This window comes from Gymnogyps californianus, chromosome 2 (genome assembly GCF_018139145.2).
Source record: "Gymnogyps californianus isolate 813 chromosome 2, ASM1813914v2, whole genome shotgun sequence".
Taxonomy (NCBI): domain Eukaryota; kingdom Metazoa; phylum Chordata; class Aves; order Accipitriformes; family Cathartidae; genus Gymnogyps; species Gymnogyps californianus.
Window position 1 is genome coordinate 47,683,797 of NC_059472.1, and position 15,434 is coordinate 47,699,230.

The 15,434-nt window shown below is 40.9% G+C and overlaps 1 protein-coding gene across 1 annotated transcript in view; it reads left to right on the forward strand.

The window, feature by feature from the left end:
* Positions 1-15,434, forward strand: part of GAREM1 (GRB2 associated regulator of MAPK1 subtype 1) — a 101,511-nt gene that overhangs the window by 68,109 nt on the left and 17,968 nt on the right. The window contains exon 3 of the mRNA XM_050891360.1: positions 10,637-10,767. Within this exon, the coding sequence (XP_050747317.1) occupies positions 10,637-10,767 (131 nt within the window). The remainder of the gene's footprint in view (positions 1-10,636; positions 10,768-15,434) is intronic.

Sequence of the window (15,434 nt, forward strand, 5' to 3'; positions counted from 1 at the left end):
GCAAAATAAATAAATAAATAAAAGCTGTTACTCAGTAAGGCAAAGTTAACGATTAAGCTCAAGCAGTTGCTGCTGTTATTTTAGCAAAAGCTTTGACTTGCCAAGAAATAGAAGAATGTGTATGAAGTTGTTTGGAAAAGCCACTTTCGTTCTGTCAAATTTATTTTTTAAGAGATGGCTACCAAACCCAAAAATTTGTGTCTGGTGTAAATACACAAGTCACTCATCGTTAGAATCTCTGCAATCTATGTTGTGACCAAAAATACGCTTCTGCACATCTTAAATTCCTCCCTATAATTGCAAGTCTCTCCAGTATTTTAATCAACAAAGTGAAGTAATACGATTCAGAGCAGGCATGACACAGAGGTTGGAACCTGGTAGTTTCTAAATTGCAAAAGTTTGCTTTCTTCAATGCAATCAAATTTTGGTCCCCTAAAATGACTAGCCCTCTTCCCAAACTCCGCTATTCCTCTAAGAATGAAGCCTCTTTCATCTGTCAGCATAAGATTTCTCTGTTGCCACTGGTGGACAGGATTTCTTTTTTGAATGCTGTCTGGTTTTTATCTTAACCTCAAATAAATATTATCATTTACTTGCGTCCACAGGTAATGAGGAGATAGATAGAACTACTCTCTGTAAGTACAGTGTATGTTTAAAATACTCTTTATCAGTGCAAAAATCCTCTTCACCTTTTTGAACAAATTTAGACACCAGAATTAGAAGAATCTGTTCAACTAGAGGTGCACTGAACTCAGGTCCTGAAATATTGCTGCACTTAGAAAATATTCCAGTTTCTTTCGTTGATACTTCAGTTGCACAAGAAACTAAAGTTCGCTATTTAGCAGCCAAAATGGGGGGAGTGAAAGGGAAGAAGGGTTTCTTCCCATGTGGATTTGCCATGAGGAGGCATCCGCTGAAGCAGGGGAAGGATGGAGTTGGGTTTCTGTACTCATTCAGTACTTGGAGTCACGCAGCTTATGAACTACAACTGCTCCATTGCTGGTGGGGGCATTAGCCCAAACAGAACAAATTTGTGTTAGTGTGTTGTCTTCAAACTAATGGTCACAAATTTTGTTTCGATTAAAAATGGGATTTTGCTCTTTCTGCATTAAAGAGGAAATCTTACACATTCATAACCTCTACTGAAGTCAGTGTTAATGAGGTGAGGGAATCCATGGCGTAAAGGCAGAATTTTTTGATGCAGTTGTGATAAAATCCCAGCATGCTTGGCTAACCTTTAACAGATATTCTAATATAGTCTGTTTGAGCCTGCTTGAAACTAGTAATATTAATTTCAAATGTTAACCAGGAGTTTATTCTGTTAACTCTCATCTCAACTTTCTTCTGTGCTTTAATTAAATGTTAATCTATTATAGAGAACCCTGTTCTTTTAATGTATGTATGTCTTGGGACGAGTGTATACTGATGATTTGGGAGGAGATCACCTAGTTAAGAATAGATCCAAAGGCAGATTAAGTCTGCGCTGCTTCTTAATTTTAAATGTATGTGATGTCTTTCACTGAAATAGGAAAATCTGCTTGGGCAGAAGAATGTAAGATGCTGTCAAGGGACTTGGTTTGATGTTCAGTTTGCATTGACATACCTAAGCTGGATCTCCACTCCTTAGGATTGATTTTTAGCCCTGAATCACTGTTAATGTATAAATGAAAGCAATGTATTTGCCTAATAAAAAAAGTGATTCAAAGTACAGTAAGAACTGTAACCATGTACTTTTTCACCTTTGGTTCTACCTCATTTTCTTTTCCAGCTGTTCATATGGAGGACAGCAGTTTTTGCTAGAGTCTTCTGTTAAGTGAGGGATAAGTTGGTTTTACCTTCTTATCAAATGCTCCTCTCTGGTGGCACGCAGTTCCAGCAGATGTTCTCATAAGGAACCTGGATGCTGCTGTAGCAGGTCGGAGCCATAAGCTTTCAGTGACTCTTACCATTTTCATAACTGAGGTCTAAGTGGGTATCTTCTCCAGTACCAAAGGAACAGTGCTAGTAGTCACATAAGAAAAGCTTTTGTCATAAGGCAGCTGCTGTTAAACGTAGCCATCTCAAAGCTGTTTCATGCAAGCTCTGGGTTGGTTTAGTTGGGCTTTCTGTAACTTCTGTCTCTCTTGATGCCTTTTTGTGCTGCGATCTGGATAAGCTCTGATACTCACTAGGAGAGCATGCCATCTTCGTGTGCATGTCTTTACACTCTTACTGTTCAGCAGGAAACTAGCAAAAGCTTTTGTTAATAGTAATTAGGAAAGTCAGATGGTGCAGTAGTCATCAGAGTCCTCTGCGTGGTCACTTGAGTGTGAACTAACACGCTGCCTATGGAATATTCCTGGTGTCTGTTGGCAGCACATGGGAAAGGAATAGAATGATGTTAATTACAAGTTAGATCGATGATAATCCGGTGAGTAAGTTAAATCTAGTTAAGTTACAGTCCAGACATTCAAACATGTGACCCTGTAAAATGGAACATTTCATTGTAGTAATCTTGTATTTGTGATGATAATAACTTATGAAACAAAGGTTAGAGGTTAGACTTGTTTTCCCTGTCTGTCTTTTTACATCATCTGTAACCTAAAATTCCCTCTCATGCAGTATCTGTGAGTTAAATCTGCTTTAAGCTATCATCAGTCACCATTTGAACTGATTTTCTTTGTTATGCTGCCAACAGAATCAAATTTTTTTTTGTTATGCTACTTAAGAGTCATAAAAGTAAGATAAGAGAAAAGAGAACGCTACGCTGTACCATCCCCTTCGCTTTGCCAACACAGGATTAGAGGTTTTGATTAGCCAGCATTGCGTTGCTGTGTGGGAAACTTGGTTGGATTCCCTTCCTTGATCTCTGGAACAGTGTCTATGCATACGCACAGGTGATGTGTCAGCGTGCTGATGCTCTGCTTCGACTTGTCTCACCAGGTTGTGATGCCTGACTCATTCTCTCTTGGTTGAATGGGTATTTGTACCGCAGACATAACACAGAGAGGAATAAAGGCGTTTAAGGCTTCAAAATCTTCATAATACTTCCGAGAAGTAAAACTATTCATTCTGAAGGGCTCCTTCCCCATGAAATGTTGCACAATCTCTACTGACTGAATGTGCCTTTGTGCCTTGCCCTCTGCTTTGCAGTGCCATAAGTTTAGCTCCAGTACACTTGATGAATTCTACTAGTATTATGTTTACTTAGATATATCTCCAGTTCATGTTTCATCTGGTTTTTTTTAATACATTCCCAAAATTTCCAGAAGATTGGGTACAGATGGGGACACAGGAGGTCCTCTTCTTCACTCCTCTCCCTCCCCTCAAGAAAAAGTACTGACAGGCAGCTCTTAAACAGAAGCAGTATTTCGAAGTCTATTTAATAGCTATTTCATGGTGATTATAATATAAGAATCAATTGTAGCTTTTCTAGTTTGTGGCCCAGTTGTTACCCTTTGGAAGCTGTGTACCTAAGACTCTTGTGTATTTTCCTGCTGTATTCTCCACCCTTTTATAGTTTTCTGTATGCTTTCAGCTGGCTACAGTATGAAAATAAACACAGAAATTTGTATGAATAACTCAGAAAAACTTCCCTCTCTGCCCCCCAAACCTTTTTTTGCATAGGTCTCAGAGGGGATCAGTGTGGCAGATAAGGATGAACCTGTACCGCTGGGTTGCCTTGCTCTTTCTTTAACTGAGGGGATGAACTTACCATACCATTGCATCCATGTTAGTTTGCTACCAGGTCCCAACCTCAGGTGAAATCACTAGCTCCTTCAGTGGGGAACCCAGAGGTGGCAGAGCAGGTGATTCACTTTCCTGCCCTCTCTGTGGGCAGTAGGGCTGTGAGCCTGTCTGCACTAGTTCATTTGCGGACTACTGTCTGCTCCTGCTGTTGAAAACAGCGTTCTGTCATTCCATTTATACTTGTAGTTTCTCTCTGCGATGAGTCTTTTCCCCCTGCACTGTCCCCTCTGCAGTGGGGACTCTGCAGCTCTGCTGCTCCAGAGGACCTGACACTCAGGCACTCTTCTCTCCTCTGGAGAGCCGTGAGCAAACTCAAAAGTTTCAACAAGCTGGAAGATGACAAAAGTGAAGCAAGGCATTTATTTCCCAGTCGTCGTTACTTCTGCATGTCTGCCAAACCTTTTCACGTTGATTTAGTGATATGTCCCTGAAAGAGCTGCAATATTAACTTTACACCTTGGTTCCAGTTAGTCACGTAATAGCTGTATCAAAGATGTGATGGATTCTTTTTTGTTCTTCCTTTTTTCAGGTTTAGACAGCTACAGCCACTGCCATGACAACACTTCTTGCAACAACAAAATGCCACATGTAGGTTCTATGCAAAGACATATTGGCAAATGTCAATTTCAATAAAAAACTGATTTAAAAAAAAATTACACGTAGGCTGGAGTGTTAGGATTATGTCTTAATCTATTATTTTAGAGTCTTTGGTTTGCCATGCTCGCTCTTGACTGGCTGCCTTGTCTAAGGATTAGGTAGGGACGAAATAGCTCTACCGTATGATTTAGTTGATGGGGTGACAAGTGAGACCATAAACTGAGATTTCCTTCCATCATCCCCCACTGAGACAAATTTATTTCTGCATCAGGTGTTGAGGGCAGTTGTGTACACTGTCAGCTAAAGATTCTACAGGACCGTCTAAAAACCGGGCATGCTGAAGTGTACTTTCCAATTCATGCAACTACATTTTCACTGATGTTTAGCAAGCCACCTCTCTGTGTCCTTCATTATTATGTCTTATGCCTTAGGCTTATGCTCTTCAACTCTGCCCAGTTATATCAAGGATCCTCTTTTGGGGGAGGAAAACTAAGTTATTTCCTATCAGCTTGATGCACAGGAATGCTGAAAAATGTAGACAAAAATTGTGTTTTTCCAAAATGGTGGTATTCTGGCAGGTAGAGAGCCTTTTCTTTTTGAGTCAGCTCTGCTGTTCTTTGAAATACTGAAATGCAGTCAGCAGTCAACAAATAATATGAAACATAAACCTCTGCAGTACTTTTGCTACCCTGCTGTGCCGTCTGCGCATTCTTGAGAAGTGCTGGGCTTTGCATACAGTCTCACATAGAGAGATGTGAGACTTACTAAATAATCAAAGCTGCTGAAAGACAATACAACTCCTGCCTCCTTGGAGCAACTGAGCAGATGTTTCAGTGACCTTCCATGTTTCCTACTAATGACATGCAGCTACTTTTCTTTTTTTTTTCTCTTTTTTTTTTTTTACAGAATTTCTTTTTTCAGATTTTCTTTTTGGTATATGAGCATATACGTGCTCTCATCCTTTTATATCAATGAAAACTTGGCTGTTTCAGTCTGTGAACCCTTGCCATAGATAAGGCCTCCCTTGGTCTCGGCACAGTACAGGCACAATACAACTGTCTGGAACACAGTACAACTGGAAACGGCTGGACTATTTGGTGGTTAGGGTTAAGTTGCTGCGAAAACCAGGGGTTCTTGCATTACAGAAATAACCTGTATGAGGTGGGTTAGAGTTGTGAACGTATGTAAGCCTGAAAGAACCTAAGCAGTGGAAGCAACAGAAGCAACCCGAAGGCTGGAACAGAAAGGGCTGGTTAATGCCCCTGCTCACAGATGTTGCTGGGCCAACTTCTGGCAAGAAAGAAGATGGACTGATCTTCCTGCTCCTACTGGGTTTTAATAAATGCCTCCATAAACTGGAGGATAAGCCCTGGTTTAGGTCTTTCCGTGCCTTTTTATCTTTCCGGACTCATTTCCAGCAGTAGTGGATTTACTGTCTTTGCTGTAAGTACCTTCACAGGGAAATAAGAATTCATAATCTGCAGAGATAATATATACTAGAATGAAACTGTTCCAATACTGTGCCTGCCAGAGGCCAGACTGAACGATAAAGAGATATAAAGCTTGCAGTAGTTGTTCATTACTCCCTTGCATTTGGCTGCAAAGGAGTAACCACACCTGCTCAGTGGACCGTGTAGGTATTACAAATCTTTGATCTTTCTGAACCTGCACTGATTTACTAGAGAAACACTTCATTATTCTTTTTGTGCTAGTAAGAGAGAGGAGTGAAATTCTATAAAAGTATATAAAAGTTCTATATTTATTTATATAAATATATGTGCGTATTATTTATATAAATAATATATTATATTAATATATTGTTATATAATGTGTTTTATTTATATAAATATATATTTATATATATTTATTCTATAAAAGTTTATAGAAGTATAGGTTTAGCTTTAGATTTCTTAAAATTTTTGTTACATTCCTAATTAACACACAGTTAAATTGCCTTGTGATTTAAGCTTTCTGTCAGTTTTGTAAACTCCCGATGAAATCGTGCCTCTTGCGAAGTGTAATAAAATTCCACTTTAACTTGCAGTCAAGCCAGACTTATGTCCATTTAACTTGTATTTTAGCCATGCTGTCTTTTTTATGGCAGCTTGAATAGAGACTGGAGAGAAACATAATAAGAAATTGTCTCCTTCCTCCTCATTAGTTAGTTACTTGACATCTGGCTCAAATGTGTATTGCAGGCCCCTCTTCAGCCCTTCTTTCTCTCCTTCCAATAAAAAAGTCTGCCTTTTTCAATGAGGAAATAAATTAAAAAGAACTGTCTATAGAAAATGTCGAGTTATAAACCATCTTTTCCAAAGGAGAGGCATTTTAACATCTAGCCCTGACAGCTTCCATGTACAGCATACTTCTTGATTTCGTAACGGGAGGAAATTAATGCTGCCCTTCTATTATATGCTTTGGGATCTGTGTGTGCTCCTCTGTAGTCAACCTCCCCGTGAACTGCTGCTTATTAGCAGTGAAGGCACAGACAGCTTTGTGTTTGCACAGCTCAGCTGAAGGAAGGGGAGGATGGCACAGATAGCGACATAGACGGTTCTGAGCATCTCTTTGTACCAAAGCAAAGCTCCAGCTGATTTTTTTTTTTTGTTTTACAAGAACATGTGTAATTCTACAATTGATAGCAGACCCTGCTCCCAGTTGCACACAGCCTAAAGCATTTGTTCTGTGCTGAGGAATTTGAGACTTCTTTGTAGAAGTTCAGATTGCAATGGGTAACTGGCCTTTTCTTGCCACCAGACTATCTATTGTTACATACATAACAGTCATAGTAAATTAGTATTATTATGCTTCCAAACAGAGTAGCTAGAGAACCTAGAGTTAAAGACCACTGTCTCATTCAAAGTGCTGGATGAATATTGTTCGTATAATGTATTATTATTCAGTATGCTGTTTTCCCTCCTTGTTCATGTGAATTCATGCTTTGTTACTATGCCCAACTCAATTCCCGTTCTGAAGTGAGAGTTCTCAATTTCTTCTGAACTAGCAAAATTTTATCACTGCAATATCTCACAGTTTCAAAAAAACTATGTAGCTTCCATGCAGTATTGTATTCAGCTCCGCTCTGTACGTAAGGGGGGAGTGTTAAATCAGAAGCAACCCCACTGGATTTAGATCTGTCTGAAGTGACTCAAACCTGCTGTGGTTTTGGGTTTTTTTCTTCAGGGAACTTAAAGTATGAAATGTCATTATAAATTGTAATCACAGCTTGCCTCGAATAGTAACCACAGCTGGGAATCCTGCAAATCAGACCCCTGGATCCCAAATTGGGCAGTCAGTTAGGGTTGCATCCAGGTGGCTGTGTCAGTAGTTGAAGAGGACAGCAACTGAGAATTAAGCAGGAGAGAGGAACAGCCTCAGCTCAGCCCATGGTGAATGAACACTGTGTGACAACTTCTGTAAAATTTAAGAACATCTTGCCCTTAGTGACTAGCTGTGAAATACAGTCATTGGCTCTACGCGCTAGAGTAGTAGTTTTTCTGTGCTGTCAGGTGCTCCCTGGTGCAACTCATAGTCCCTGCTGCTGCGTGATGTCCTCGCGCGTCCTGACTCCATGTAGGAGGAAGTCTGACTTCACTCAGCTCCCCCCCCCCCCCCCCCCCCCCCCCCCCCCCCCCCCCCCCCCCCCCCCCCCCCCCCCCCGACTCCTGAATTTCCTTTGCAGAAAAGCGAGGTGCCTGCAGGGGGAAGGACCTGTGGAGCTGGGAAATGCATCTTCCTCTTGGTTAGGCTGTGGCTGACAGGGAAATCCTGAAACCAGGACTTAAATGGTCTGTATGGCAGACTGGGGATTAAAAAGCACAGTTCTCCTCTCTTCATCTCTTCCTATCCGTGCCTCGGGCATCAGTCACAACACACTTTCCCGCATCAGTTAACTGAGCACCTCCCTGCTAATTGTCCAGATTCCCTGAGCCCAGAGGTGCCGGCTGCCTGGCCCCTCTATTGCTTTGCACCGAAAGGGGCTCAGAGCAGACAGGCTAAGGAATTCAGCCTTAGGATGCTGGCATGTTTCTCTTGAGTATGTGAAGCGTTTTTCCAAATGCTTGTCCGCTGTCAGGTTTCCTGTTGCTACCAACAGTGTCTGCCAGGCGTAGCTTTGTCAATCCTAAAATTTCTACTCTTAATCCTGGAGGTACTGTAAAGTCTGTGGAAGAAGAGGTTGCCAGAATTTTTCAAGATAGAGGGTATGTTTACAACAAAAGATTTAGATACCTTCAGTAAGCAATTAAACACATTTACAGGGAAGAAAACCTCTGGAGCTACTAAGCCCAAAGATACCTCTTCCCTGCTCTGGGCATCCTTGAGCCATGAGTTCCTCCTAGAGGTGTGGAGGAGGCTCTGGGTGGTAGTGCCAATTGTGCTTAAAGTCCTCATTACACAGCTGTCATTTACTCCTGTCTAAGGCAGAATGCTGCGTGAGGCAGACCTTTGGTCTGACCTGGTGAAGCCATTCCTGTGGTTAACTACGTTGCTGTAATATACTACGGGAATGACTTCAGCAGGTCAGACCAAAGGTCCTGCTGCTTCTACCCCAGTGTTGGTTTTCAAAGTACATGAATTGTCTTGGCTGAACTTCAAATAATAGCATGTCCTGAAGCAGACACGAAGTTAGGAAAACTCCAAGGCAACTGATTTTTGAAGTGTGGTGAAGGTTATTAAACATTTGCAAAATACAGTCTTGCAGTGGGAAGCACCAGCATCTTTAGTTACCCTGCTGATAATACTTCAAAGTTACTGTGGTCCCTTTAGAAAGACAAAATGTATGGAAGGGAATAAAAGGAAATCTTCTGTCTTGTAAGCTGATATTTAGGCTTCCAACCACAGTACTCGAGCATAGTGATTAAAAGAGCATGCCTCTGTCAGCGGGGTGCTGGAGTTGGGTGGAGGAGCTGAGCCTCTTGGTCTCACACCTCTCTTGGTGTGGGTATGTATGTACACGTGTGTGCACACACCTGGCAGGGTGGCGGGACAGGTCTTTCTCATGGGGTGTCAGGACTTGCTGAGCTTGCGTTCATTTCCTCCTCTGCTGCTAGGTGGCCTGAAATAGTTTAGTGTGGGTGAATTCTCCGAACATGTCACAAAAGTCTCAAGTCTGATGGGATGTATAGGGGCAGCAGGGTGTTGTGCACAAAAATGCTGAAGGAGTGAGAAAATATTTCTGTAGGTGGCTGACATCCTGATGTATTGGATGTATTTTAATGAAGTTGAGCACTGTTTGGGAACAATAATCCAGTGGCTGCATGCATTGCTAATTTTGAAATATGATTTACAGGAGATGCACTAACCGTTGATTTTACTCAGCCTTTTTCTTGTTTTCTGGAGTTGTTTCTTACATTGAGTCTTGCTGTGCTGTTCTCTTGCTGAGACCAGCCTTTAACTTAGCAGTAGTTAATGTTTCTAAATTTGGGAAGATCACTCCACTGATTTTAAGTTTAAGTCATTCAAGCAGCAAATGTGTCCGTCTAAGCTTTTGTTATCGCTGTATTTATAGAAGAAGGCTTTTAAACTTTGTGTTCGTAGTGCACAGAGGTGATTGATGTGCCTGGCTGTCCCTGGCAGGTCTGCCCAGGGCGGCTGCATCCATGTTATTTCTTGCCTTTTACAAAACTTAGAAAATAGCCAAGGTTTTCTTGCTGGGAGGAGGTAAAGTCAGCAAGAAACACTTCTTTCTAATGCTCTTCTGAAGGCGACCACCTTCAAAAGGGTTTTAAATGTATATGGTTTAATTTCTTATGTTAGTTAAAGTTCTCAAAGGGCTTAGTTTATGATTAAGGAAAGTTAGGTGCTATTCCACTGTTAGGGAAGCCTAGGGGAAAAAGGGTTTTAGCCTAGCATTTTTTAATAGCTGTTTGATGATGCTAAAAACAAAAACAAAACCCCTATGTTTATTGTTCCGGGGTTTTATAGTAATGGGTGTGTTTTCTTTCTGTAAAGCTTTTAATATTAAGGGCCAAAAAATGCTATCTGTACAGATACTATTACACCAAATTAAGTACACAAACACAAATGCCTCCATAGTTATTTACTATTTCTAGAGAGCATGTGATAAAAGGATCTTTTTTTAATTTAACTTCAGCTCCCACGCGTTCTTTTCATTCCAACCTGGTGAAACTGGTTGTCTTTCACGGCAGGTTCAGGAGACCCTCTGCTATCTTTCGTCGTCTTGTTTGGCTGCTAATAACCGGAAAAATTGACCAAGCAAAATGGTGAAGAAGTTGAGCCAGCAGTTGCCACAGTGACAGTTGTCCAATATAAATATCTTACAACTCTTCTGTTTATCATCTGTTTTCAGGGCAGTTTAAGCTGCTGGAACAAGACCGAGATATTAAGGAGCCAGTGCAGTATTTTAACAGTGTGGAGGAGGTGGCTAAAGCATTTCCTGAACGAGTTTACGTCATGGAGGAAATAACATTCAACGTTAAGGTAGTCCCTGAATAAATATTTATCCCTGTCTAAATGATTAACTGTTGCAGCCTTTATATACATGGCAAGTGAGCAACAGCACTGTGTGGGAAGTGTGATTTCTGAGACAAATGAGCCTTTAGTGTTCTGCATTCAGTGATGGTGCTCTTCGGGATTGTTTTTGCAGTCTTAAATCAACATGTCCTCTAAGGGCTCTCCTGTCCTATGGCACTTTGGGGAGCAGTCCTGATGATCCATCCAATAATTCATCTAATTAGGATGCTCTGCCAGATTTTAAACAAATGTTGTTTGTTGCCCCCTTTCTCCTCCCCCTCCAGCAGTCTGAATTTTATTCTCTGCTAAGCAGCAGCTGCTCAAATCCCTGTCCAGAAAGCCTTATTCTCAAAGAGCACACAGGGTGAAATGATGGGGTTGCTTGTCTCAAAATTACTGCAGCTAAATAGCATTGTGAATAAAACAAAAAAAACAGGACACACTTGTTCTGTGTGTGTGTGTGTTTGCATGTGCATGCCTCTTGGGCTCATCAAAGGGTCAGCCATCCCATGACTGTAAGAGGGCTTGCTATCAGCAAACACACTGCAGTGCAGTGGCATGAAACAATGAAGACAGAACTTGTTCTTCCTTGTCCTACCTATATGTGTGACACTGCACAAGGTAGGTCAGCTCTGCCAACAGAGCAGAGCGGTCTTCGGGCTCATCTAGTTTGCTTCAGTTAATACGCCACCTAAGATGGGTAGAAGACCATTCTGGAGCTGGGATGCAATGGAGCAGATCCACATCATGTACCCTGCAGGGGAAACTGGTTGATACTGCTGCTGCAAAACCAGTATAGAGTTTCCTGGTCCCATGTGTAGCAAGGTGGGCTTTGTATAACAACCTTTCAATGGCTTTTTCTCTTTCTTGCACTGCTAGAGTTGGGGGACACCAGCTAGTCTGCAATTTTTATAGGTGTGAAACACGATTGCTGAAGACTGCTGTAAGTGCGAGAACTCATCAGTTAATTCATTTAGCGACACAGACTCATGCCTTTCAAGACAGTAGGTTGTTTTCATTTATGCTCTCCGTTAACCTGAACCCACAAAACAGAGCCTTTCATGAATGAAGGCTACATGAGAAAGTTGGAACATTTCTGTATGTGTATGACATAGTTGGGCAAATCAGGGCAACAAGAAAATTTCATTTCTACCCAGGAAAATCAGTCTTACCTTGGGACTGCTAGCCTTATCCAGTGCTGTGCCATTATTTCTCAGTTCATCAATGGCCAAATCAAGAGAGTGGCACAGCAGAATGTGCAGCTTTGATTTTATAGGGAGAAAAGTACTCGTCTGCAGGCTTGTTTAAATGTAAAATGTTGTATCTTGAGTTTAATATGAGTGTTCTCAAAACTCTTTGTCATATTTAGCAAACTGAGAAATAAGCATAGCTTACTGTTAGATATCAAATCCATTTTTAAAAGGTATTATAGTGATACTCCTTAATGTAAATAACAGTAATAATAATCCAGGTTTAACCTAGTTACACAGTTATCTTGGCAGTATTTCTCTTGGCATTTTTTCCAGTTTCATAGAAGTCTGTTCCAAGGTTAGCATCTTCCAAAAAATAAATGAACTTAACAGGATTTATTAAAGTGTTTAATAACCCTTTACATGCAAGAGAATTATGTATGCTAAAATTTTAATATAGGGGAGTTCCTGTCTCACTGATTAGAGCAAAGGGAGGAATACTAAGTACGGTTGATTTCTGTCTAATGCAGTGTGCCCGTTTAAATTCAGAAGAGAGTATCAGAAGGTAGCTAATCTGATATAAAAAGAAAAAAAAAATGCTTCAAATATCTGATGAAGCATTTAAGATGAGGAGGAACTCTAAAGTCTGGGAATTCTTTCTTGTTCCGAACACTCAAGTCTTTCATGGATAATTTTTGAAGAAAGAGCCTGTAGAGTTACAAGGTGCCACCAGACAGTTACTGCATGGTTTTGTCTGTGCTCGTTGGGGGTCTGCCTGCACGTGCCAATATGCCATGGTTATGGTTTGACTTAGTGCAAACCTTGCTCCTCCATGTGAAGCCTTTGCTGCTCCAGCAGGATTTTACAGCTAGTGCTGCCGTTCAGCGAACTGCCTTCTCACTGTGACGGGCCGTGGGATCTTCTCCAAGGGGGTTACTTTATTTTTACTTCGTGTATTAGTTGTTAAAGGGAAGAATAAGCCACCTTATCCTGGGGGAGGCCCGGGAGGTGGGTATCCCTTCCTTCCCCATGATTATGCAGCTAGGCAGACTTTCTGGGCAGTGCGCTGAGGCAGGGGGTTTGGGACCTGCCAGATATTTGAAGGAGGGCTGTAACACATGCCATCAAGCAGAGCTGGGAGTGGAAGGTGGAGTCACTTTTCACAGAATAGCAAACAAAAAATGTTAGATTAAACCAAACTTTTGTAATGGCTAAAACTACTTCTGGTAACTTCTTTGGACGTACGTTCATATCAGTACTGTGCTTGGATACCCAGTCAGTTGCCTCAGGTACCCGGTGGCCAGCAGCATCTACAGGCACAGCAATTTAGAGTGTTCTGGGGATAAGCTAATTTCACTCAGTCAGTAGGTATTTAATCTGTTCCTAATTGAAAATCAGAGGCATTCTGTCTTTTCTTCACTGACCAGATAGGTGATAACCTTTTTTGTATTAATAATCAGTGCATAATTGCAGAGGATTTTGTTTATGTAACAGCATTACGCTACAAAGATGAGGATTTTTTGATTCTCTATGCTAGGAAGAAAAATATTAAGGAAATTGAGCTACCCCAGGGCCCTAGCTTTTGCTGAAGCAACAGCAATAGATTTCTGCAGTCAACTGCTCTGGTCCCATACAGATGGCAGTTTGTACAAATACCCAGGAAGCTATTTGCATTCAGACTTAAAAACAAAACCAGGAACAAAAACCCCACATCATACCGAGGGCAATTCACAAAAAGTTCTCTTAAAAAGCAACAATATTGTCTGATAGATTGAACATTGGACAAACCATGTATTCCTGCAGTCTAAAAACCAGCCCACTTAGTGTTGCAGGACCCTTCAAATCTTCTGGGATATCATTTTTGTCCTGAAGATATCACTCCGTCTCCCTGGAGAGGCTGTGACGCTGTTTGCAGAACCTTTCCAAGATAGAGAGGTGGGTTAGTTAATTAGTCCCATAATGATTCATTTCTTTCCTATCAAAGACATTGTTTGGCTGGTGTGAACTTTTGATACCTGCTTTGCTTATTTTTTTAAATGTAATCCTCTTTTCACAGTGGTTTAACTGTGTTGGGCCAGACAGTGTGCATTTTGGCAGAAATAAATCTATAGTGAAAACTTTGCCTTTTTTTTTTTTTGACATGTTAATGCAGTACAGTGAAGCAAAATTGATCTCCTGTTTTGATTGCAATTCTATCGGCTCTGATAAACTTGCCCTGAGTTTCCAGAAAGCACATATATAGAAGGTTGTAACCTACACTGGCATTTTTAAATGCTGCAATAGTGACTTTCTTGAAATCAGTTCGCGTGTAGGTTTTAGCTCCAAACTTGCAGGCAATTCATAGTACTTCACCTTGAGAATTAGTGCTTTAGTCCCCTCATTGCCTTGTGGCTTGATGCCAGCTTTGTGAGGCTGCAAGCCTTGGCTCCAAGAAGGTTTTTCTTCTTCTCTTCCCCCTCTGTCCCCAGTACACACAGGCTGTGGCACCTTGGTGTCTTGCATTGGCAGTGCACTGCTGTGACTGCCTCTTTCCTCCAGTGTCTGGTACACGGCTCGAGTGAGAGAGAAGCAGACCTGCTGCTCCGTGCCTACATCGATGTACCTGCTAGAGGGTTTCTGCTCTGAAAGGAGCCTGGATAGTGAGCGCCATTGCCTCACAGTGGCTTCATGAGCTGGCCTTCCTGACATCCCACATGAAGAGACGCTTCATGTTAGAGCTCTGCAGTATTACCTATCATGTTTTGGGTCATTTTTGGAACACTTTTATTTAGTTGAAACATCCTTAAACAGCACTGAAGCTAGCTTTTAATGTAGCAATCAGGGTAAAGTTCCTCTCAGCTGAGAGGGAGATGTGCGTATACTAACATGAGGAGTTGTACTTGCTGATTCTTTGTCTTGGGAGACAGACATTTATAAAAGAAAAATGGGATACTGTCTCACTGAATGTAGTCAACTTCCTTGAAAAAGTTTGCTTATTTATTCTGCTAATAGCTCTTCTGAAGACTCTTTGTTTTATATTTTAAAAATCTTTATCTATTTTTTGTGACCTGTAAAAAAAAAAAAAAAATGTATATTTTACATATATAGTGCTATGATTGGTCCCTTGGCTTTAATAGTAAAAACCGTATGCAGTAACTATGAATCAGAGACCTCACAGTTAAAAAGAGCTCTACCAAAAAAAAAATCCTAATTGTGTATTTTTAAAGTGAATGCAATGCTTACATTACTTCAATAAAATCTAGCAGATATAATAAGCAATATAAAGCCACAAATCATTTTTATAAGGAGTTCATATGTGTCCAAGTGATTAAAGACTTCTTCTTCCAACTATAACAAATTAGAACAATTGGAGTCCAAGGTAGGATATTGACTCAGGTGTTATCAAAATCTATTTTTCTGAGTTAACCTTTCCTTAAGCAAAAGAAACAATATACTTGAGCTTTC